This window comes from Telopea speciosissima, chromosome 4 (genome assembly GCF_018873765.1).
Source record: "Telopea speciosissima isolate NSW1024214 ecotype Mountain lineage chromosome 4, Tspe_v1, whole genome shotgun sequence".
NCBI classification, from domain to species: Eukaryota; Viridiplantae; Streptophyta; class Magnoliopsida; order Proteales; family Proteaceae; genus Telopea; species Telopea speciosissima.
This window is the reverse complement of record NC_057919.1, coordinates 10,298,870-10,320,346: the sequence shown is the minus strand read 5'-3', so window position 1 is coordinate 10,320,346 and position 21,477 is coordinate 10,298,870. Positions and strand designations below refer to the sequence as shown.

The following is a 21,477-nucleotide window of genomic DNA, read 5'->3' as shown; positions in this document are numbered from 1 at the left end:
TTTTTTTGTTCTCTTTCTTTTCTATCACATCTTTTGCTGGCCAGTGAAGCAATTAAAGTCATTCATACATGACTTTGTTCTTTTTGTCTTTGACAACGATGGCTATGATATTGTTAGGTTTGAAAGTAGGATGTAGTGTTCCCTTCATTGTCGGTGCAGGTTAACTTGGTTGATCTCAGTTCTCTGAAGGTAAATATTGTAGGATAACAATGAAAAGAACTTAGCTTAAGTTGCAGAGTGGATAGTAAGCTTTCTCCTGTTGCTACATGCTTTGTCACCATGCAGAAGTGTGGAAAGCTGCCTTTAATCATATGGACTTCAAAAGTGGTAAACGCATGGTGTCATCTATTTAACATTTATATTTTCAAGTGCAAGCAAGTCCTGGATTGCTCATCTCATTGGATTATTTAATCAGGTTAGATGAACTAGACTGTCTGATGGGCAGAATTAGCAGCCAGTGATGTACAATGGAGTCCCCATTTAGTCCATCCTTAGAATCATTCAGGTCAGGAATATCCTTGACAGACTATCACTTGACATGTGACTGTTATGAATTCTTGCATTCATATCTATTTTCATTATTCAGTGGAAATTGGCTCTGTACCTGGACTATACCTGAAGATAGTACTTTTGCCTCATTGAACTCTGATGTTTTGATGGGTGATCTGTAAAAAACCACATCAATTGGACAACTTTTCCTGGCTTCATTGTAATTTACTTACTTCCAGGGATCAGAGCTGAGACTTGTGAGTTCCGGATCTGGATGACCGACTGTAATGACTATTGACATGGTGTCTTCAGGAATTTAGCTGGTCTCCAGGGAGCCCAGCACGCCCAGGGTGCTGCCAGCCGTTGAGCTGTGCTGCACACATCCCTAGGCTTGCGTCGAGATATGTGTGGCACAGCTCAGCCACTGGATGCCCCCTGGCAGCACCCTGGGTGCACGCCTCCCTGGAGACGATCCTGATCCTTTTATGCCTTGGAGATGTAAGGATTGTTCTTGATACCAAGTAAGAGATTAGCTGTAATTGTAGTTCTGTTGAAATTTTAAATTCACATATTAATTAGTTGAATTTTGTAGGACAAAAATATGATCATATATATATGATCCACTTTTGTATTGTGAGAAAGATCTGATCAAGTCTGCTAATTTTTGTTTTTCTATTGTGATGCTCAGGGTTGCTTTGCTGGTTTAGCTGTTGGCTTATGATTTCTTGGGTTCCTCCTTTCTTTCTTTCTCCTTTTACCCCTCTAACAAATCTGCTTCAGGAAAAGTAAAAAAAGTGCGTCAATTTGAAGACTCTCAAGAGTATATGTATATCTATCACACTGAAGCCCCTACATACCTTGGCCAAGACCAAAACAAAACGATTACATAATCAGTCCTATATGTATGTCAGGACCAAAACTGAACTTATAATCAGTTCGGTCTTCTGTTCTTAACGGGTTCGAATCAGCAGTCCTTAATCGGTTCCAACACCGGAAAATTGACTAATTTAGTCTAGTAGGGAGTATTTTATTGATTGAAACTCAATGAAATATAAGGCTTGTAGGCTTAATGGCCCATTAAAAACACGGGTTTGCTTGGCTCAAGAGTTCAGAGAGAGTATATGAACTATCTGCAAAACTCAAGTGGAAACACTGAAGAGCTTGTCACAGAGTGATGCTTTATCCAATGGCTGGGCTGCCACGATGCATCTCGGGATGTGTGCTGATGTGCACATTGTGGCAGCCCAGCAGTTGGATGTGCGCTGCACACCATGCAGAGCTGCAAACAAGCCCAATCTGTCACATGGATTCGGCATATTTCCATCCATGTATGAGATGTGACAAATGGTGACAAATATGAAAGCCACTAACCATATGAGGAGATATATAAATTAGGAAAAAGTTTCCCTTCATCAACAGTGAAGAAAATTAAGTTATCTTACGAAGGTTGATGCTATCCTTAAGAGTCCCATCTAACCACAATAAAGTGATGGAATCTCTTCATGGCCGTGGGTCAAGAGAAACTAGTTTGTATTAATCATCCCTTCTTTTCAAAGTAAAGAGAAGAAACTTATAACAGCGGTTGATATGTAGCGATCTTCATGTTTGACTTGCTGAGGCTGGATCCCCTCCCTTGCGGGTAACCATCCCACTCTAGCTCTTAAATGAGGCAAACATTCTGCATAGATGAGCTAAAATGGTGCTAGATCGATCCTAGATGAGTATCATAGATAGCTTAAGGTATAATACACATAATCTGAGAAATTATATTACAACTTGGAAAGATCACCTACCAAACCAAAGGGGTTGGGCTTGGTTGGATCTGGAACATATCAATCAGCCTTAATAGTTAACACTATTCTTTCTAGTAGAAAGGACGAATCTTGTGCAGGTGCAACCGCTATGGTTGGACTCGCGACATCGTCTTTGATCTCTTCCAAATTCTAAGCCATCCATGCTTCTAAAGCAAGCAAAACTCAACCTTGCATAGAGACCCACTAACACACACTCTTGGAAAACTCTATTAAGACCTTAAAAAGAAAGATAGTTCCGATAAAGCATTAATGGTAATGAAGAACTTGTTAGCTTTCCTGATTCATTTGGTCAGTCACAGGCATCGAAGACCCAAGCAATTGTCCAATGGGGTGATCATCCAAAGGGTTGGGCCTAATAATTCTTCTCTAGCACCAGAAGCAAAAGACGAAACAGGAACAAGAGATGAAGGAGAATATTGCTGCTGCGTGTGCCTGGTCAGATTGGGAGAAGAAAACGAAAGTGAAAGTGGAAGTGGAAGTGGAAGTGATGAAACACGCAGGCTTCCTTGTTCACACCTGTTCCATAAAGGGTGCGTGGATCAATGGTTGAGTTTGGGTCACAGAACCTGTCCGATATGCAGATTTGCACTCAATGGAGGTAAAGCTTCAATGAAGAAGGAAGAGCTAACTGAGGAGATGCTTATATGGTTCTCCTCCTTCCATGTAGCTGGATTCTGATTTCTCAATTCTTATTTCTTGGGTAAGAAAAAAAAATTTTGAAGATTAAATCGCACAGAAAAGAAACAATTTGTCGAGATCGGAACATAGTAAGCAAGACAAGTGGCTTCATTTATCAATTATCATAATCCATCTATATTTGATCTTTTAAATCTGTTCTTCATCTCATTTCTCTTTTTGTCTTTGTTTGATTCTGTCATTGGAGTTATTAAATGTTAATGAGATGAGACCAACTTAGTACAAAACAAAACAAATAAAAAATTTCCGTTGCCGGGAATCGAACCCGGGTCTCCTGGGTGAAAGCCAGATATCCTAACCGCTGGACGACAACGGATTGATGTTTGGTTACTGATATTTTGTTTATATAGTACTATAAGTAGTAATTGCTCTCTCCGAGAAGACAGCAAATGCTCCAATGAAAACAATAGAAAAGGATTCCCGAAATCTGTGTATGTTTCTTCCCCGCAAACCACGGTGAAGTGGTGGACTTATCTGAAAAGATTGGTGGGATCTTGACGGTGCAACTCCAATTATTTCTTTTTAAATATGAGTTGTGGGAAGTGGAAACCATTCTAGGAAGGAAGTAGTCATGTTACCCCAAGTGGAAACTGAATCCTCCAATTAAGTAGTGAGCTTCCCCTGGTGCAGAATCCTATAAGGGTTCAGTTTTGGGTGTCCTATTGGACTGCACGCCCGCACGCACGCCTTCCTTCTATTCTACCGCCTCCTACCGGGTCTTAAAAAACTTATATTGGGGTGTGGGGGTTTAGGCTATCGATGGATTGGGGTTTGAACCCTAGATTATTTACACACTACCCAAAAAGGAAAACAAAAGAAAAAAAAGAAAAAAAAGAAAAAAAACCGAAATTAGTTTCGGTGTATCCAATAGTAGTTCAGGTGAATATATTTTTTACACCATCATCTAATAAATATGTTGTTATAGAAAGGTCTAACTTGAGTTTGAAAATTTTAGAAAGTGAAAAAACATATAACTTAACAAGAATAGTTGACAAATCAATAGATAAAATTCACATGGTGAGTCATACCATGGAGATAGGCCATCAAACATGAAAAGTTTCGTATTTTCTTTCAAATATTGAGATAAGTAAAGATTTTCCTAAATTCTATCCATACGATCTTCTTGTGCCATCTCCATCCATGTATACCAATGTTCTTCTCTAAATTCTATCCATACGATCTTCCTACGCCATCTTATCATAATATGCTTTTTGAAAAGAATTATGGCCAAATGTTCTATGTGCCCAAGGCACACCCAGACATGGATCATTATCGGCTCCACTTTCCGGGTAGCTTTATTTTCCAAAGTTCCTCAAATAGAGGGGGAGAAATGACCACCCTACCCTTGCCTAACCACACTGCCCAGGTGGAATCCACCCCCTCTATTAGAGGCACTTTGGGAAATGAAGTGAGCAAGAAATGGAGTAGATAATTTTCCGCCCAAACACATGGGGTAGGCAAAATGATCACCCTGCCCCCCTGAATGGCAGGAATACCCAGCTCATGTGTTTGGACATAGGGTGCACTGTGGCATAGATAACATCAGCCCAAGAATTATATACCATTGCATTACTTCTGTGATCTTCTCTTTTTAACAGATTAACTGGATGGTAACAAACGTCATGAAAAGGCAAGGCTCCATAGTTTAAGATGTTCTCTTTTCTCCAAGCATATCTTACCCAAAATAAATAAATAAATAAATAAAAATTGCTGCTTTGTTTGTAGGACCTAAAAGCATTTTTGTCCCTCTAAGGAGAACAATTTACTATTTGCTTTCTCTTTTTTTCATGATTTGTACTTTTTTTTTTTTTTTTTTTTTTATGGATAATAAGATATCTTGCAATTTGAAGTTCTATAATGTTTTAAATACAGTTTATGCTAGGTGAAATTTTGCTGCTACCCGGGTTGCAGGAACATTCTTGCTACCCAAGCTCACATCCAATGAAAAGGAATCTCAAAGGGTATTTAGGAAAATTCTAAAACCCAGAAGGGTATTTGTGAACCCAAAAGGAAGGTGAATTATTTTAAATTTTATTTTTAACCATTTCTCATAAAATAAAATAAAAAAAACAACAACAACAACAACTTAGATCCATTTTGTGCCCAAATTAACTCTTTTCTTACAATCCATGGTGAAATTGCAATGGAGCACCCAATTAGTTAATGTTTGGATACAGGTTTACAGTGCAGGCCTATGCAGACTTTGGCAATCAAGTGATACTCCACATCAGGGATCCATGTAACTTTTGATCTAATTGATGCAATGAATGATGAGAAGAGACGAAACTAAACAGCAAGGCAAAGTTTAGGTTAATATAATACTTTCCAGGGACTCCACTCTCTTAATATGTATTAGAACCAGACTACTAGTATTCTTGAAAGAGGAAGTACATATAACCACTGGGGATTTGATGTCTTGAATTCTGTTGCTTGCGTAAGTGGGCTGATTCTTAAGGGCCATTAAGAAGCTATGTGGGTAATTCTGTAAAAATCTTGTATAAGATTTCACTATAAAGTTGTAATGAGTGTATTTGCTCTGTAATCAATCTAAAAGAGGTGTGAGGACGAACCGTTGTAATTCTATTATCCATTGATAGTAAAGTAGATCTCATCTCACTGTAAACGTAAGCAATTTTACCAAACCATATTTTTTTCATAGTTGTAGTACACGGTATCGGATCGGATATCGATCATTTGCAAAACTAATACGATACCGATATGATGAACATCACTGTATCGAACAAAATTACCCTTGAATCTCCTTTAAAAATATATTTTCTAACCATTTTACCCCTTGTCCATACTATGTCACCGATATGGTATCAGCACAATATCTGAATCAGCTACATACAAAATCGATACATATCATTTGATACGGGCAATACGATATTGATACTTAGAACCATGCATTTTTTCTACAATAACCCAATAACTCATCCCATCTAAGCCTATAACCAATTGCCCATTTTTAATTACGTTTTACCCCTTAAACATCTTTTTTTTGTCTCTCTCCATCTCCATCAAAACTTACGAGGTAGTCCCATCTCATTTCACTCCTCATGGTCTCTTCAAATATTTATTTCTTTGTCATGAGTAATCCCAAAAAAACTATGTTTCGAGGAAGCTACCTTAATGGAATTTTGTTCTGTAAAGGATAAGTTTTGATATGGGCATCAACTGTGTAGAATAATTGATCCATGCCTAGTTTGTCGATGAAATGCATCCTTACTCTAAATAGAATATTGATTTGCTATATGATCCCCTTAAATCATTCATCCTCTGGTTGTATATAGAAGAATTTCCAGGCACAATCTTTAATAGAGAGAGAGTCATGAATTCAATTCGTATGAATAGGAAAAATTTCCCTAACTTACATAAAGTAAGGTTATAATACGAAACTGCCGACCTGAGAGTTTACTTTCAACGAAAATAACTTCACCATCCAATCAATGTCAGAAAAATCATATTTATTCCATCTCGGCATGAAGTTGGGAACTGGGATTGGAGTATTGGACCTTCAGGTATCAGGATAAACCCTAATGACACGCAACTGTGCGATTCAAGGACAGCAGATTGAATCAGATTAGGTGTTTGTTTAAATGTGACAGTGGGTTGAGTTAGAAAATCCCACATTGTTGGTAGGTACTAAGGTTGTCTTCTTTTCATAAGGGTTGAAGAGGAAGTGTAGTAGCAGCAGAAACTTTTCAGGAAATTTTAAACAGCTTATAGGATCTTGATTCTTGAGATGTTTTGTATCAAATAATAGGGAAGCATGGAGGGGAAGGTATAGGGAAACCACAAAAATAGAAAAGAAAAAAAGAGAGGAAGAAGAAGATGATTGTGATAGCCAATATGTCCCACTGTGAATCTATTTACAGGTAAAGCAACCAGTCTTCCTTTCGAATCCTGCTACTTCCCAAACCCTCCATCTTCAGACGAGCTAAAAAGCAGAGTATAATATAAACAAAGACAAATAAAGAAGACCCAAAAGCTAAAAAATTAAAAGACTACCAAAGCAAAGTTCCTGCCTGCCTGGAATTTTCAAAACCATTCTCCCTCGCAGCTTCACCTTCATGGCTTTCATTCCCTTCACCTATACCTTCTTTGCCATAAACACAACCACAAACTGCTGGACATGTTAGATAATTTTCTTACCAAACACACCTCATCTTCTCTTTTTTCTTTATGCCTATTATACAGTAACTGTGGTGATTGGCGACCTTGCCCCACAAGGTAATTTTATAGAGAGTAAAAGGAAAAAAAAAAGACACAAAAGGAGAAGCCTAGTAAGAAGGGGCTGGCACAAATGCTTCTCAAAACGGAGCTGTTGACGTTCTATAGATGGTGTGCTTTTTGGGTAGTTGAGCAGTTCTTCCAAAGAGGGGTGACTGCACCTATAAGCATACAAACACAGACAGACAAAAGCATAACAAAAAAAAACCAGTCAGATCTCTCTAACTCTCTCTCTATATATATATATCAAATCTCATTCCCTTCTAATATGGGAAGCAACATAAACAAATCTCATTCCCACTTTCAAGCTCAATTATGGAATCTACAACAATGGATGGTACTGGTTGAAGGGTCTTTTTCTGTTATTTCTTTCTTCTTTTGTTTGTTTGTCAAAATTTATTACCTGTTGATTTTGTCTTTGCTGTTCCCGCTCTTGTCTCAGCCTAGCGTTCTCTTTCCTCAAGTGATCAATTTCTATCTCCAACTCGTTCGTATACGCCTGCAATTAATTTTACAGAAATTTGAACAAAATAACCAACTTGGAACATTCTGGGAAGAAAAAAAAATTTGAAAATTTTCAAACTTTCTAATAATACAGAGAGAAAGGGCAGAGCGAGAGATTCCTGTTTTCTGGCCCTGGAACGTGCGGCAGACTCTCTGTTCTTGATCATACGCTTATGGCGTCGATCGCCGGAACCATCATCAGGGTCCAAAACCCTTTTCTGGCATGAGGGAAAGAAACTCGAGGGAGAAGCGAAAGCGTCCAGGGGAGAGGAGGAAGAGGTGAGGGAAGACATTAGGAAAGGTGAAGGTGCATTGACAGGGATATGTAATTGTGGGGGAGGTCTGAGAGGGTCGATGCTTTCAAGGAAATGAAACTCTGGCACAGACCTCAGACTCAAAGCGGTGGTGGGTAGTGGTAATGATGGAGGAGAAGTAAAAGGACTGGCTTCACGGGCTCGGATGGGTTCAGCAGAGACAAAGTTTGAAGGTGGGTCTTTACTGAAGGGTCGACCAAGGAAGTCTTGAAAGTTTCTGCCTCCGAAGCTGCTTGTGGCGGTGGTGGTAGTGGTTCTGATGTTGTTTGGAGAGAGAAGCAGGTCTTCTCTAGAAGAGGGGTGGTCGTTGAGGGAGGTTAGGTTAATGTCCTTCCAGACTTCTTCCATGGTTTTCCTTCTTGGTGTTAAGAGAGGAGCGGAAGGTAAGGACATAGTCGAGGAGTTGGACGATGAAGAAGAAGATACTCTTCTGCGATGGTTGTTGTTGTTGTTGTTCTTGGTGATGAAGTGTTGCTCACCATCAGATGACGACCACATTGAAACTGAAGAGAAGAGAGAGAGAGAGAGAGTTGCAGTGACAGGGAACATGTACTATAGTCTACTAGCAAGTCTCGTCGGTAAAGGACTTTTTTTTTTTTTTTTTTTTTTTTTAAAAAAAAGAAATGTTATTTTGATGGAATAAGACTGAGTTGATGTGGATTTTGGACTTGAAAAAAATATATTTTAGAAATATATCCTAATATTCAATTGAGGTATAAAGATTTTCAAATACACATCATTTGAGATATAAATTCCTCAACCATTCCAACTCTGAGAGGGCAAAAAATTTCTTGTCTAAGGCCAAGATGTGACGACTCTGCTACATTACAACTTAAAAAGCCCCTCTCTCTCTCTCTCTCTCTCTGTATCTGGAAAAGTAAACAAATCTTGAAGGCAGAGTGGATTTGGGGGACAGGGGAGAGAGAGGGGGAACAAAACTTCCAAATTCCTCAGTTAACAGTTATAGAACATTATCAATCTTATTTGCTTATAAGAGTACAGAAAACTTATCATCTTCTTCTACTTCCACTCTTCTCCTGCAATTGCCATTAGTCTCTATTCCTCTACAGGAATAGTATTTTTAGGATTGTAATAAGTGTTTCACCCACTCAAACACTTGATAACTTCAAATTTCCATGGGGCTAACAAACCTTAGGTTACAAAAAAGAAGGGTATTTCATCAAATGACAATAAGTATTGATGAGGTAGTGGCGTGATGGCCGCCCCAATTTTTGTATAAGCAGGGAATGAAGGCAACATGGAATGGTTTACCCCAGAAAACAGTTTTCATGATTGACACTACACTGCATTCCTCCGAGGTCATCTACGAATGAATCCCTGTTCCGTGAGATTATGCTAGCTCTCCCCTTAGGATAGCCGCTCTTATCAAGAAGCAATGGCTTCTGAACTGAACACCTTCTCAGTTCTGACTGACAGCTTCATCTCCTGTGGCACTTCACTGTTCCATTCCTTTTAAAATATAAAAAGATGTTGCTCTGACTTCTGACTGACTTGGGATGCTTTTCACGGTTGTGAAAATCTTTTTAGCTATGTTTGGGATATAAGAAAAGAAAAAAAATAATTTGTTACACTACCCTTATATTGATTTCTTTATATATACCTTTGTCATGTATTAAACAATTGGACCCCCAGTGACATTTCTCTCTCATATTATAACATATGAATCTGTCTTATGGATGATGTCATTTTTCAATCTTTCATTGACTATAATGTGTAGATTCCTTATTACATTGCCTTTGTATGACACCCTCTTTTAGGACAAGGGTTTCCTCCGATGGTGGCACTAATTTGGGCAAAGGAGGAGCTTGGGTTATAAATTTTACAATAGTGGGTGGGCGGGCGGGCGGGCGAGCGATTGAAGAGAGAGAGAGAGAGCATGTAAGGCTGCCATTTTTTGTTGGCAAGCGAAAGTATCCGGTACTTTTTCCTTGAGAATATTTTCCTCTAATTTTTTTGGCCCTTATTAGTCCAAATCCATAATTGTATTAGTTCACTAGTTTGGGACTCGGATGAGAGGGTCTAGGTCCGATTCAAATTTAGTCAAATTATCAAAATGCCATTAAAGGTCTTATTTTTCCAAATATCACAACTGTGTGTGTCTATATTTTCCTAAATAAGTATGGGGAAAAAGACCTTTATCTTGGAATGTGACCTACACCAGCACTCCCATGAGTTTATCTCTCTCCTCCCCATATAAAATGCCTCATTGTTTTAAGGAGAGAAATAGACACATGAAAGTGCTGGCATAGGCCGCACTCCCAGACAGAAATTAAACTACTTCCCATAAGCATATGTGATAAAAGTATTAAACCATCATCATGTCATTTGCACCACTTGGCCTAACAAAATGCCTGTGGGAGGCCATGTCTAGATGGAAGAGAGGAGAACATATTGAACTATGACGAAAACCAAAGAAACCTTTTGGAGGAGCTCCAGAATCCGGATCAAGTAGTTTTGAGCATGGTTATTATAAAACATGGAATCAACGTGTATTGATCTCGACTGATATGGATATGGATTGGGCATATCAAACTGATTCGATCTCAAAAATCACTTTTTAGGCGTTTCATTGATATTAGGTGCGATTGATATGCCTGATATGTTACCATGTTTTAGGATCCAAGTGATAAGTGAAAAGGAAAGGAAAACCCAAATATTCCCCATATTCCTATCTCAAACTCAAAGCAATCAAATAGGGGCATTCTTTTGTAGAGTATCCAAACAACAAAAGACATGCCCTAATCATGAGTCCAGATCCTCTCCAACTATGATTCCTTTATCTCATGTATCTTGTTCATTTACGGGAAAAAACATATGTTGTATAAATAGGAATCCATTCAATTGCATTGCATTCAAAATAGGTAATTAATGTCCACGAATTCAATCTCTTTCTCAAATCGTTTAACTAAACAGCTGTATTTTTTTTTTATATTAAGGTTTATGTTCTCCGCACCACAATGCAAGCTGCGCCCAGAGGATCTACCTACCACTCAGAGGGCAGAGTGATTATTCCACCGACCCCCATGTGTTTGGGAGCAGCTTGCGCCCTCGACACGGAGAACATTCTCCCTTTTATTAACATAGGTTTTTGACCTTTTAATTTTTTTATTCTAATCATAGATGTCAACTTCCTCTTTATATCTGAACAGAGACGATTCTTCCTTCTTTTCAATGTAGATGCCACGTTTGTACCTTTGAGAGTGATTCGAGAGAGAAAGAGAGGGATGGAGCACTGCAGTGGCTGATGACGCTGAAATTAAATGGAGATTCGGCCATGTGTAAGAGGAGGAAGTTATTATTAGGAACTAGCTGGAAGGGTGGTTGCAGTGTGGTGGTGGGGGTTGAAATATTGAAACGTCATTGGCTCCATCCCCTCCCCCGCCCCCCCACCCATGTTTAATGGCATTGAGCCATCTGTCTTAATTTCTTCTATCTTTCATTCAATCAAAACCAATGTAAGAGTGTAAGACGTCGAGTGGCTCCACCTGGTCTTGGCCAGTCCACCCTTTGGAGTTTGGAGGGACTCCAAAGATTATAGATTTGATAGTACGTTCTTTAATTAGAACTTTTTCAGAGTTGTAGAGAGAGAGAGACAGAAAACTTACTAGTCTGCCTCTGCCGCCACTAAAGCATACACCAACTCCTTCTGCAGCGCTATTATCCAATCCAGAGATTCCCTTTTCCTTTTCTTTCTTTCTTTCTCTCTCAGTCAGTCAAGTCCATTCCTGTTCTTTTCCCTAGACTCGGACACGTTATAGATTTACCACTGTCTTTTCTTTTGTCAATAGCTGTCATAAGTAATCATACGAATTTTTTTTTCGGTCAGGTTTTCTGTCTCGTTCGGTTGTCCGGTTCCTCTCACAGGGGATGGAAATGACAACTTAACCATATCCGGGCACGGCTAGGGGGTTAGGTCGTCATTTTCAACTCTATGAGAGGAACCAAATAACTGTAGTAGGAGACGATCATGATCCATTACACACACAAACCCATACTTTTTCGATTAATTCACTAACGAGTCACAACTCAACACTCATGATTCATGATTCACGAGTCACGGCCACATTCATGTCTAACAACTTCCTGTACTGAAACCCCAACCACAAAAATACCATCATTGGAGCATTGACCATTCTATCCTCACTCCCACCCAAAACCAAACTCTTTTCAAATGTTCTCTGTGCTGCAGCGCAGGCTGTGTCCAAACACATGGGTCTGCCACTCAGGGGGGCAGGATGGTCATTGTGTCCACCCCCATGTGCCTGAGCGTAGCCTACGTTGCGATAGAGAGAACAACGCCCCATGATAGAATTCTTTTTTCCTACAGAAGGAATTTGTTAATTAAAAGCGTAATTAATATACGTATGTGGCAAAAATCCCATAATTGTCACGTAGAAATTTTCCCCACCTCACCCAAACAAAACAAAACAAAACAATATAAAACAAGAAGAAAAATAAAGATACTACAAGCATTGACGTTTTAATAATGCATTCCATGCATAAATCCTATAAAATATGAAAGTTTCTGGAAAAAATAATGCTACCCAGTCGTGTTCCCTTGTACTACGCACAAGTAAGTATGCTATTAGTTCAATTTCTTAGAGGGTTTTAATTTGGTTTCATATACAGTTTAAGTCCTATTTTAAGTGTTTGAGCCAATGTTTTTACATCTTCACCAATAAAAAAAATGTTTATTGTTAGGATCATAATACACCAAATCTTTTCCGAACACTAGAAAAGAATAGAATTCATCATCCCCATTTGTTTGAAACATTAAAAAAGAAAAAATTGTATCTTACTCCTTATTTGGTTTGAATTAACGGTTTTAGACATGAAACCGAAATTGAATCAAACAAAGAAAAGATTCTAGCTTTTGAAATCAAAACTGAACAAATTTATTTTGGTTCGGTTTTATAAGACCAATTTCGGTTTCAATTCTAAATTGTCATCCTTATGCACAAGAGGGGGGGAAATGACCATCCCGCCCCTCTTACTGGATGCCATTGCATGCCCCTTTGCTAGTGCAAAGGCCACACGATTGGACAATATTCTTCTTCCTAAAATTCTTCTTTTAGAAATATGATACAAAGGAAAAGGGAAAAACTTTTCGATGACACTACAGTGCATTTTCTCTTTCATATGGAATTTATATTATTATTATTATTTCTTATTCTGAATTTATTTAACCCATGTGGATACCTTTTTCAAAATAGCCATTGATGTGGCATACAAATTTCTTCCCGGATCCCTATCCGGCTAGCCCAAAGAAAAAAACATTAAATCCCTTTTCTTTAGAGCAATTTTCTCTTAATTTCTAAAGAATGAAAGGCCCGTATGCACATACAGGTTGACCCATGGGCCTTTCCAGCCCAGAGAAGAAGCTGTTGGACTCAGAGTAAAGAGTATCTACCCTATCCAAACTGGGGGACAAAGCTAGGCACACCGCATGCATATAAGGGTGTCAATTGGGACGGTTCTCGGTATTCGGGATGGGTTTGTATCAGTACCAATACCAAAGGTGTCAATCCGAGTATCGTCCCCTTTAGTTAGCGGGATCAAACCTAGGTCTCGGTCCCGATTATCAACAGGACGGGACGGTACCGATTCCTAAACTGTTCTAGGCCAAGTTAAAAAACAAGAGAAGAACTTTAATGGTTTTCAACGAGATGGTTTTCATTAGTAGTGATGTGGGTCTTTTCACTATTATGAGATCTAAAGCATTCCTTAATTTTGAAAGCAACTTAAAATATGAAACCATGATGAATTGAATTTCATGGTTTTACTTCTTCAATTTCCTTAAGATCACATATTAGCTTCTCAAAACGATGACTAAGAATTAATAAGGATGAAATAAACAAGTTCATATGCAATTTTAGTGCTATCACTAAACAAGTTTATAGATATAGAACTGAAGGTCTATCAGCTGAATCCTCCATAAGAAAAAATGCCACCAAAATACATCAAAATATAGTATAAAACTTGAATAAAAGAACATGAAATATAGCCTATGATAGGGTATTGATAGTTCTGATCCCATCTAGTACCTAACTGGTATTTCGGTACTGGTACCATTGGGAATCCCGTCCCAGAACCATCCCGTCCCATTTATCATTCAGTACCAAAACTAGATCCCAGTACTGTCCCGTTTATTAATGGGACGGTCTGGTACCAGGTTTAGCGGGACAGTTCCTGGTTCTGGTCCCAAATTGACACCCTTACATGCATAGTGTCTTCCATCTCTCTCTCTCTCTATCTCTCTCTCTCTCTTCCCTCTTTGAAATAGAATCCGGCTCCTCCCTCTCCAATGCACATCGTGCGGCTGGGGAGCTCCGATCCACACAGCAGCTCACATCCCGACATGCTGGCGTGTGGATTGAGGACTCCCTAGCTGCACAATGTGCGCTGCACACCATGCCCTGCAGAAAAGGAGCCCAATCCTTTGAAATGACCCTTCTACACTCTTGTATGATGGCCCCATTCCATGAACTTATTGGTGTCGTCCGCTTGCTTACGTACTTCTTGGCGAGTTCGGTTCCTCTGGACTGGACATACCAACAAGTGACCTTTTTTTTGGGGGGGGGGGGGTTGGAAAAGGTGAACGTACATGTGAGAGCCAACCACCTGTCCTATTTTTGCCATTTACAAGGGGAGGAGGGGTGTTTATGGAAATAAAATTAAAATGTGATTGACTCTCACATAGGACTGCAACAGGGCCGGGTTGGACCTGGCCTTTTAAAACCCCAGCCCAACCCTGAGTCCCCTTACCTGGGCCCAAGCCCGACCTGGCCCTGACTCAGGGCCAGGAAAATCCAACCCTGACCCGCCCTCGGGGTTGGGCCGGGCTAACCCTGATTGGCCCTAGCCATGGGGGGAATGGAGATGCATGGGCTGGTCAAGCTGGGAAAGGGAGATGTACGGGCTGGCCAAGCTGGGAAAGAGAGATGTACGGGCTAGCCAAGCTGGGAAAGGGAGATGAATGGACTGGTTAGGCTGGGAAAGGAAGATGCATGGGCTTGTCAGGCTGGGAAGAAGAAGAAAAGAAAGAAGAAAGAACAAGAACAAAAACAAAAAATAGAAGACAGGGTAGGGTTGGGCCGAGTCGGGCTTAGCTCGAGGCCTGAACCCTGACGTGACCTAACCTTGACTCAGGGCCAAAAATTCCTGACCCTGACCCGCCCTCAGGGTCAAGGTATCTCAACCCAAGCCCAATTCGAGCTCAGGGTGGGCCAAGACGGATTCGGGCCATCACGGTTAAACTTGCACCCCTACTCTCACATGTTCGTTCATCTGTTGATACGTGCAGATGATCCATTCTCCTTCTTGGCGGTGTGCCTATCCCCCACCCTCTCTCTCCCTTTCATTCTACTTGTGGAGTGGTCATTCACGTGAATGCACCATTTTTCATCTATTTTTGGCATTAAGCCATCAAACATTTCTGAAGTGGAACACCACCCCACTTGAATCATGTAAGTGTACCCTTGTTACGATGATCTCAATCTGATTAGATTGGATGGCTGAGATATCATTGTCAGCATTTGGTTGGACCCACTAAAAGATTTCGAAGATTAATCATAAACCCCAAGACCTAAACCCTCCATGGGGGTGCCAAAATCTACTTTATGTCCTTTCCCCACTAAAAGAGGAGAACTGGAAAAGCATCTCTCTCTACTCTCTAGAGTCTACACTCCGTCACTACTCTAATAAGGCCCATAAGGACGGGAAATGAAGGAGAAGCAGTGACAAGACCTCTCATTGCCTCTTTACGGGTGATGTAAAGTGCTAATAACACGCCTTTGTCCCAGACTGTACACCCCTCTCTCTCTCGCTCTTTTCTACAATTTTTTATACTCTTTCACGGGCAAGCATTGGTACCAACTTCCAACATACCTCTCTTTGTTTTCCCCTTCCTCGTAGATACTACTACCCTAACCCTATAGTATTACTACCCGGAGGCTGTAGTTCGAAGCTTTGTTACGTCTATGAATATATCTATAGGTCAAATGTTCTCCGTGTCAAGGTGTAGTTTGCGCCCAGACGCATGGGAGTGGGCACAATGATCACTCTGCCCCCCTAAATGCCCATGTGTTTGGGCACAGGCTACGTTGCGGCACAGAAAACATCAGCCCATGTCTATATTATATTTGTTGGATAAAGATAATCCGCCTGACAACGTGGCCCCTGTGCCAAGGGGAGGCATGCCTCAAAATGTGTGGAATTTTTCACATTTATGTGTTCGATGATCATTTTTTGCATTCAGGGAGGTGAGGTGGCCATTATGCCTCTCATTGTGTCTGAGTTAGGCATCATGTTGCGAGGCAATTTCCTTTGTCCTTTTAATTTTGTAAGGTTTGTGGGGGGGGGGGGGGACTTATAACTCTCTAATAAAGATTTTTGCCATTGTGAGCATGGATAAGGTATCTTTTATGGTCAACATGAATTAGTATTATGATCCTGATAGGGGTCAATATGGCCCGATCTGTATCATATTGGTATTCTTGTTGGTGAAGCCTGATTTGGTCCAGAAAGTGCGGTTGAGACCTTCGGAGGGCCGTTTTGGCCTCAAAACGATCTTGAAATGCCAAAAGCTGGCATGGAGCCTGGCATGGAGTGGTGCTAGGCTCGTCGAGATCTTCGAAATGAGTACCTTTTGAGCCATGTGTTATGTTTTTGATCTGGTCCAGTTTTTGGGCATTTTTGGGCTGAAGGCATTTATGTATTTTCTGGGTTAGGATTTTCTTATTTATTGTTTGTATCTCTTTGAGAGAGATAGATGAGGGTTTTGTAACATTCAAGAGAAATAGTGAAACCTGCTCTACTACTCGACCGTGGATGTAGCTTCCATATTGGAGGTGAACCACGTAAATCTCTGCGTTGTGTGTTGTGTGTTCTTTTTCTTTTTTGTTTTTCATTTTTCTTCTGCAAATTGTTATTCTGTGCGTTGTTTTCGTAACAGGTATCAATATTGATAATTATCCATACGGGTAAAGATACATATCATTTAACTTTTTTATTTAGGTCTAAAAAATATTTTCCTTCTCAACAAAGGAGGAGTAGAAATCATTTATGATCTGGAAACTGCAATAAATTGCATGGCTCATCATCTATTGGGTTTTATTCCTCAATTTAATCTAATCTAGCTCATCAGCCATCAAACTCTTAAATCAAATTAGGGAAAAAGAATGCTAAACCGAGTGCGTAGCTCCTGTGCCCAGGACTGCGTGTTTTGACCTTTCAACCCCCGTGAACTAGAGAACCCCCCCCCTACGCGCGCTCTCAGATTCACTCATCTGAACTACTTTTGAATGGAAATAGTTCTTATCCCCCAAAATTTTGAGTTTTCTCTGTAGCCGGGCTGCAGAACCAAATGTTGAGTTGTTTATGTTTTCTTCTTCCAGGGGTTTCAGGTCCATTTTTATTTATTTATCTTCACCCATGGGTTTCTAAGTAGATGTACATGAAAACTTATTTTCTAAATGCTATCTTTTTTATGTCATTAAAGGAAAAACAGAACAGTCAACAAAGCTGGAATTTAACAGAAACTAGAAAGTCTGATTCATTCTTTTGATGAAGTTCAGATTAACAATAGTAGTGAAAAAATAACCTGAACAGTAATCCTTGTACTGGGTTTGCTATCAAATCAGTTTGAATGGAGATATGTATCCACCAAATCATGTTTGTACTTTCTCCTACGTATATTAAGATGAGATATGGATAGTACTTTTTACATATCGCCCCACCCTTCTCCCCCCCCCCCTCTCAAAAAGAAAAAAAGAGAGATGAATAGGACAATTGATTGGATGAGCCGCAGTGACTGGATGAGCCTCCAGTTCCCTGTCCAGCCCAAATCCTCAATTCCTTTAACAAGGGGGCCTTGAATGACTACCCCTGCTCGAACACTCTGCCCGTGTGAGGTCTACCACTCCCCCCCCCCCCCATTAGAAAAATTGAGGAATTGAATCGGACAGGGAACTGGAGGAGATAATTTTCGAAAGTGTTGAGCTAGTTTGTCCACCTTTTTTTTTTTTTTTGCCAAGAATTAATTTATTCATTGGAACAAGTGAAGCTCATGAAATTAGAATTACAAAGTTCCTGAATCCATGGAATGGAAAGTGGTCATTCTATCCTACCTGTCAAAGATAAGACCTTTCGGACCAGAGAGTCGGCCGAACTGTTACACACTCGGGGGGATATGTTGGAATGAGCAGTGTTTAAAATGGATCTTTATCACCTCCAGTTTGCTGACCGGCCCAGTTCCCCAGTTCCTCTAACAAAGGGGGGCTGAAATGACCTCTCTACCCATGCCCAAACACCCTGCCCGGGTGGGGTCCACCATCCCCCTATTAGAGGAACTGGGGAACTGGGCCGGTCAGCAAACTGGAGGTGATAATTTTCCATTTAAAATAGGGCACCAGATAAATAATATCATTCAAAATAGGTTGAAATTAATGGAGGCTCAAATCATCCCGTTTGGTCACATAGGATATTACATCCTCGCAATCCGATTCCACTTCAACCTTGTCATAGCCTTCCGTGATTGCTTGAAGTAATCCATTTCAAATTGCCATAGCTTCCCCCATAACAACTCTGATAAAGGAAGTTGGTTATCATATATTGCATCTTTAGCCTTTCCAGTAGAGTCCCGGAGTATGTAACCTAAAGCCACCCTTGCTTTGAGCTACCGACGAGGAGGCGTCGCAGTTTAGTTTATAGTAACCAGGGGCTGGAGGCTTCCAATCTTGCTGGGCAAGCCTTATTGATGAATGGCCGGAGACTGGAGTTCTGTGGTATTGCCATAGAAAACTCTGAAGCAACACTTAAAGGCATGTTGAATTAGGATTTGCCTTGAAAGACTAGTTCATTACGAGCCACCCAAATTCCCCATAGAAGGAAATTGCACAATGTCATATTTTGTTTCCATTCCTTCTTTCCATTGCCAACTAGAGAGTCTCTGCCCAAAATCCATTACTTCATTGTCAGTTTTGTTGATTGAGACACCATTTATCCTCCCAAATGTTGATTTTATCTCCCTTCTCAACCTGCCAGATGAGGTCTCCTTTCAACACCTTACGGCCTTCGATGATACTGTGCCAGGCCCACGATGCTAGGTGACCAATTTGAGTATGGAGGAAATCAGTTCGTGGAAAGTAGATGTTTTTTATGAATACAGCCCAATGAGAATTTGGATCCTTAAAAAGCCTCTAAGCAACTTTAGCCAGCAGAGCTTGGTTGTGCATCTTTGAATCTCGGAAGCCGAAGCCACCTGGGAGCTTGGATCGACATAGTTTGCTCCACGAAAGCCAGTGGATTTTATTCTTCCCTTCATGTTCTCCTCAAAAGAAGTTTGCTGCAGCAGATCGGAGCTTGTCATGATGAGTGTTCGGAAGCTTGAAATGTCTAGAGACAAATGTATTCATAGATAATGCCTTTGCTTTGAGCAGCACCTCTTTTCCGGTCTGAGATAAAAAATGTTGCTTTCAGTTCTGCAATAGATTAAGAGATTATTCGTTAATATCATGAAAAACCTAAACCTTAGAAACTCCAAAGTCTGATGGAAGCCCCAAATATATCTTTGGGCCATGACCATAAGGTATCTTTAGCACCTGAGAGAACCAGTGTTTGAATCGTGCTGCAGTATTTGGGCTGAACATTAGTGAAGATTTCTTTAGAATGAGGGCCTGCCCGGTTTGCCTTGCAGTAAGTATCCAAGCAATCTTTAATGGAGCATAGTTGATCGATGTTTAAAACACGAGGCAATCATCCTCAAATAGGAGATGTGTGATTGGAATACAACGGTTTCTCACCTTAATACCTTTAATCAAACCTTCACTTTGAGTTGCTGTCAGGGTGGAGCTTAATGCTTGTGAACATAAGATAAAAAGAGCAGGGGACAGAGAGTCGCCTTGCCTAATTCCTCTAGTTAATTTGACCTCCTTGCACATAGAACCACTAATTAGCACATTGTAGGAGGTAGAGGTTTTTATCCCAAAGAAAAAAAAGAAAAAAAAGGGGTCATTTACACATGCCACCACTGAAGTTTAACGAAAGTATAATTTTACCTCTTAATTTTGGATAATTCTACGTACCCCTTGAGGTTTACAAACGTTAACACATACACCCATTCCGTCAGTTTATGACTACCAACCTTAAAAATATGATGTGAACTAACAAAGTTGCCCTTAAAAGAAATTGAAAAAAAAAAAAAAAAAAACCTGCAACTCATTTTCTTTGAAGGTGGGTAGCAATACTACTCTAAGGTAGGACTTGGTCGATGCTCTTGAAATCAGGGCTTTCCAGATGCTCACCAAGTTGAATCGTTGTGATGTTGATCTTCTGAAGAAGGAAATGAATGAAACAGAAGTTCCAATGTCCTATTCTGGTAACGGTATTCCTGAGAAATCAATCCGCAAGGCTACCTTGGAGGAAATTCGCCGTAGATTGCTTAATTTTTAGAAACCCGAGTCCTTCCAAGGAGCTGTAAAAGCAATCAATGAGAGGATTCTTTCTGTATTGGATGTTTCAGGCTCTGGTTGGGTGGATCTGGGCAAGTTCTATGCTGTTCTTGCTCCCATTTGTAGTGGCCTTCCTGAAAGATGCAAGAGGGTTGTCTTTGATGCACTCCTGTGGCGACCTGTGAACGAAGATGAAATCTATATCAAGAAAGCAGACGCAGTTAGGTACATCAAATTGCTGAGAGCTATCTATATTCCTTCTAATGGGGTCAGTAAACTGCTGGAACTTCATGGAGAAGCGGATGTTTCACCAGTCTCCTTTTCAGAGTTCCTCGAGATGTTTGATGACCGAGATTGGGGTTTTGGAACAATGTCTACTCTGTTAAAGCTTGAAACTGGGGACAGAACACGCCATGGTCGCTATTCTTGCTCTCTGTGCCGCTACCCTATTATTGGGTCTCGTTTCAAGGAGATGAAACTGCATTTCAGTTGTGTAGTCAATGCTATTGTGAAGGGAAGGTAGGTAGGTACCTTCTGCATTCAAGCAGGAAGATTATAAATTCAAGGAGTATAGGACTGAGGGTGAAGCCATGAAAGATAAGTTCATGTTCTTTTCAGTTTGAATTCTAAAAGCTCATCAGAAAATGATCCATGACTAGTAATTGTTGGAAGTTCTTGTAACTTTCTCCAAAATTGTGCCCTTGTATAATAAATGTCCTTGGATAAATGAGTTGCAGGTTTTTTTTTTTATTTCAATTAAAGGAATTGATATAAAAAACCTGCTACTCATCTTCCCCTAAGAGAGTTGCAGGTTTTTTTTTTATTTCTTGTAAGGTTTTTTTTAACGTTGCTAGTCATAAACTGACAGAATATGTGTATATGTTAACGTTTGTAAACCTCAGGAGGTACGTAGAATTATTCAAAACTGGGGGATAAAATTATACTTTCGTTAAACCT

At 40.1% G+C, this 21,477-nt stretch overlaps 1 protein-coding gene, 1 long non-coding RNA gene, 1 other non-coding gene and 1 pseudogene across 3 annotated transcripts; 1 reads left to right on the top strand and 3 right to left on the bottom strand.

The window, feature by feature from the left end:
• Positions 1-2,852: 2,852 nt before the first annotated feature.
• Positions 2,853-4,684, bottom strand: LOC122660172. Its single transcript, XR_006332640.1, has 3 exons — positions 4,596-4,684; positions 4,177-4,179; positions 2,853-2,991 (listed from the first exon to the last, which is right to left on the bottom strand). It is a non-coding gene; the product is annotated as an uncharacterized LOC122660172 (long non-coding RNA).
• On the bottom strand, positions 3,244-3,315 carry TRNAE-UUC. Its single transcript has one exon. It is a non-coding gene; the product is annotated as a tRNA-Glu (tRNA).
• A 2,530-nt stretch (positions 4,685-7,214) lies between the features above and the next one.
• Positions 7,215-8,615, bottom strand: LOC122659858 (protein FD-like). Its single transcript, XM_043855006.1, has 3 exons — positions 7,856-8,615; positions 7,636-7,731; positions 7,215-7,393 (listed from the first exon to the last, which is right to left on the bottom strand). The coding sequence occupies exons 1-3, from the start codon at positions 8,597-8,599 to the stop codon at positions 7,313-7,315; spliced, it is 921 nt and encodes a 306-aa protein (XP_043710941.1). The 5' UTR covers positions 8,600-8,615; the 3' UTR covers positions 7,215-7,312.
• A 7,861-nt stretch (positions 8,616-16,476) lies between these two features.
• On the top strand, positions 16,477-21,238 carry LOC122658341 (annotated as a pseudogene).
• Positions 21,239-21,477: the final 239 nt, after the last annotated feature.

Bases quoted from the DNA above. Each gene is read 5' to 3' on its own strand.
- LOC122659858 (XM_043855006.1), bottom strand. From the start codon at position 8,599: ATGTTCCCTGTCACTGCAACTCTCTCTCTCTCTCTCTTCTCTTCAGTT. The intron at 7,732-7,855 runs GAATCTCTCGCT...AATTAATTGCAG, and splicing joins GTTCCAGGGCCAGAAAACAG to GCGTATACGAACGAGTTGGA. The intron at 7,394-7,635 runs GTAATAAATTTT...GTATGCTTATAG, and splicing joins AGCAAAGACAAAATCAACAG to GTGCAGTCACCCCTCTTTGG.